This window comes from Apaloderma vittatum, unplaced genomic scaffold (assembly GCF_000703405.1).
Source record: "Apaloderma vittatum isolate BGI_N311 unplaced genomic scaffold, ASM70340v1 scaffold26121, whole genome shotgun sequence".
In the NCBI taxonomy this organism is placed as follows: Eukaryota; Metazoa; Chordata; class Aves; order Trogoniformes; family Trogonidae; genus Apaloderma; species Apaloderma vittatum.
The window spans coordinates 8,088-10,943 of NW_009700023.1; the positions used below are offsets into that span (position 1 = coordinate 8,088).

A 2,856-nucleotide genomic window follows, 5' to 3' on the forward strand; every position below is an offset into this window, starting at 1 on the left:
GGACCAGCTGCCTTCCTCCCTCCTCCTCCTCACAGGCCGCGGGGAGCGTGCTTCCCCCCAGCCGCTCGGTCCCCGCGGCCGGACGCCCTCGGCACGAGCCTTCCTCAAACAGAACCCGCCCAGGGGCCAAAGCAGAATTTCCCCACTTCTCCTCGCCCAAAAGAAGGGAAGGCAGCCTTCCTTCCTCTTTCGCAGCTAAGAAATCCAACATGATTCCGAATAGATACAAAAAAAACCCAGGAGGACACTAAACAAGTGCAATTCCAGTGACTTTTCCTATTTCCCTGCCGTGGGAGGCGGCTGGGATAATCACCGTTTGCACAGAGGCCTCTTACAACGTTTTAAGGATGTTTTAACATCCCTGAGCTTTGCTCCGATCACGAGAGCAACGATTCTCTGGCAGAGGAACGCTTCCGATGACAACAAAGAACGCGAACGTTTCAGGAGGTTAAAACTAAACGTTACCAAGAAGCAAACAAGAGCTGACTCAGTAAGGGGAAGAATATTCATCTGGCCAAAAAAAGGAACAACGTTTTGTGGATGCTTGCGAAACCAAACCTGCACCAAATCCACCCTGGAAACTCGGGAGCAGTTCATCAGCTTCCCCAGCAGCAACAGGAGACACGATGTGGGTCAAGGCCTCCTCGGTTTTTCCTTCTCTGAACCATCAGCAAAACCTCCCTGAGAAGGCTGGGACAGGGCAGGGCTGCTTCACCGCATGTCCCGGAGCTGGACAAAATTTTTAAGGCCAAACTTTCTGACAAGGACTCTTCTCTCTTCCTGCTGCAGAGCTGGATTCTCCTCAAGCTGCTGATGACCAAGCTCAAGCCCAAGTCTGGAGAAGAGGAGGCTGAGAGGAGACCTTCTTGCCCTTGACAACTACCCAAAAGGAGGCTGGAGTGAGGCTGGTGCTGGTCTCTTCTCTCTAATTCCTAATGGCAGGACAAGGGGAAATGGCCTCAAGTTGCGTCAGGGTAAGTTTAGGTTGGATATTGGGAGGAAGTTCTTTCCTGAACGAGTGGTGAGGCACTGGAACAGGCTGCCCAGGGAGGTGGTGGAGTCCCCAACCCTGGAGGTGTTTAAAAACAAAGTAGATCTGGCACTTGAGGCTGTGGTGTAGTGGTTGGGTGTGCTGGGATGAAGGTTGGACTGGATGATCTTCAGAGGTCCCTTCCAACCCCGGACATTCGGTGATTCTGGGATTCTGTGACGGCGCCTCTGGTTTCCCAGTCGAGCTGCGAGCAGCACCAACGAGCCCCTGAGGACTCCACAAACCATAAAACCGCCGCCACGAGCCGCTCCGGCAGGAGCTCCGACTCTTCGAAACGGTCCCACAGCAGCTCACGAGCACAGGTCTGGAAAGGAAACTCTCCTCCCGTCTCACACGTTGCGCGTCGCTGCTTCCTCGGTGCTCACGGGAGAGAAACAACGGGCCCCAAAAAGCCCCGGTGACACAGCGGGCACCGACATCCAGCGCGTCAGGAGTCGTCTCCACCGAGGTGACGGGGTCCGACCCATCTGTGTCGTTATCTCGTGACGAACAAAGCAGGAGCGGAGAGAGCGGGAGGTGGAAACGGGGATTTAAATTTTTAAATTTCCCCAGCTCCAGCCATTGCGCCAGTTCCCGGGCACGTGGAGAATTCCGTTTAAATCCACTGCAGAAGCGTGGATAAAAAGGCTCGAGCATTTATCTCATTGCACGCTTCACGGAAAACCCAGCGCGAGGGTTCTTCATTTACCCTCTGCTGTTATCTCTGAGGAAAAAAAAAAAAGATATATTTGCAGCTTTTCACTCAAAACAGCCAACGCCAGCCCTGCTGAGAACGGCCAGCAAGGAGACCTGAGTTATTCCCAGTTCCATCCTAGAGCCTGGACCGGGCGAAGCCGCTCAGCAGAGAGGGGCAGAGACACCAACCCTGGGGAAAACGCCCCGTGAACGTGCGTGGAACACGAGGGACGGAGCCTGGGAAGAGCAAACCCATGGGGCCAGGCTTCCATCACATCGAGGGCAAATCCTTCCTTCACCTGCTCAATTATTTCGGCGCGAGCTTCCCTGCGAGCGGAGCGAAGGCAAGCGAGATTTCCTTCCCTGTCGAGATTAGCTACGATTGTCACTCAGGCTGATAATCAAGAACTAAATTAGCTTTCATTGTCTGTCTCCAGTGCCCTCAGCACCCACAAACACACAACCGGGTAAGAAGATTAGCGAGCGCGCCAGAGCTCTGCCGCAAAACCAGCCTTCGGAAGCGAGAGGTCCGAGCGAGACGCCGGGCGCGGGAGGTGCGAGGACGGGCTCTGCATGGGCACGGGGCTCCAAAAACACCTGGAACGCTCCTCAGTTTCGGAGAAGGGCCAAGAAGCAGGTTGGGCTCCACCTCGCAGAGAAAATTCACGCTCTGGAGCCCTCAGCTACGCAGGGACGGGGGTCTCTGTGTCTTCCAGGGCAGAGACGTGGCGCGACCGACCCCGGCACCGAGTCACCGCGTCGTGTTTGCCTCGGCAGCTCCCTCGCAGCCACGCGGCCGAAGAACTCTGCCTCTCAGGCTCTTGCTCCAAAAAAAAAACAACACTCTCCCCCAGGTCGGTTTGCTCGGAGATGGAAATAAAATCCCGCTCGGGAATAAGCGGCGAACGCTTGATCCGCACACGCTCTCGGCGCTCGAACACGCCGCGAGGTCTGCGAACTGCGGTCGAACCGGGGCCAGGATCGTCGTGCTGGGGAGGCTCCCGGGGAACGCCACCCCCACCATTGTGCGCAGGGTGCTGCTGGGGAAAGGAAGGGAAACCGGAGCTATTTTTGGAGTCTTGTTTTATTGTTTTCTGCTCCGAGTCCCAACCGTGCTAAGATTTACCAGC

At 55.9% G+C, this 2,856-nt stretch overlaps 1 protein-coding gene across 1 annotated transcript in view; it reads right to left on the minus strand.

Annotated features, from left to right (window-relative positions):
* SNX27 (sorting nexin family member 27) overlaps positions 1–2,750 on the minus strand; it is a gene marked incomplete at its 3' end in the record, with an annotated part of 9,956 nt that extends 7,206 nt beyond the window's left edge. Inside the window, exon 1 of the mRNA XM_009878622.1 lies at positions 2,647–2,750. Coding sequence (XP_009876924.1) covers positions 2,647–2,750 — 104 coding nt within the window. The remainder of the gene's footprint in view (positions 1–2,646) is intronic.
* Between the last annotated feature and the right edge of the window lie 106 nt (positions 2,751–2,856).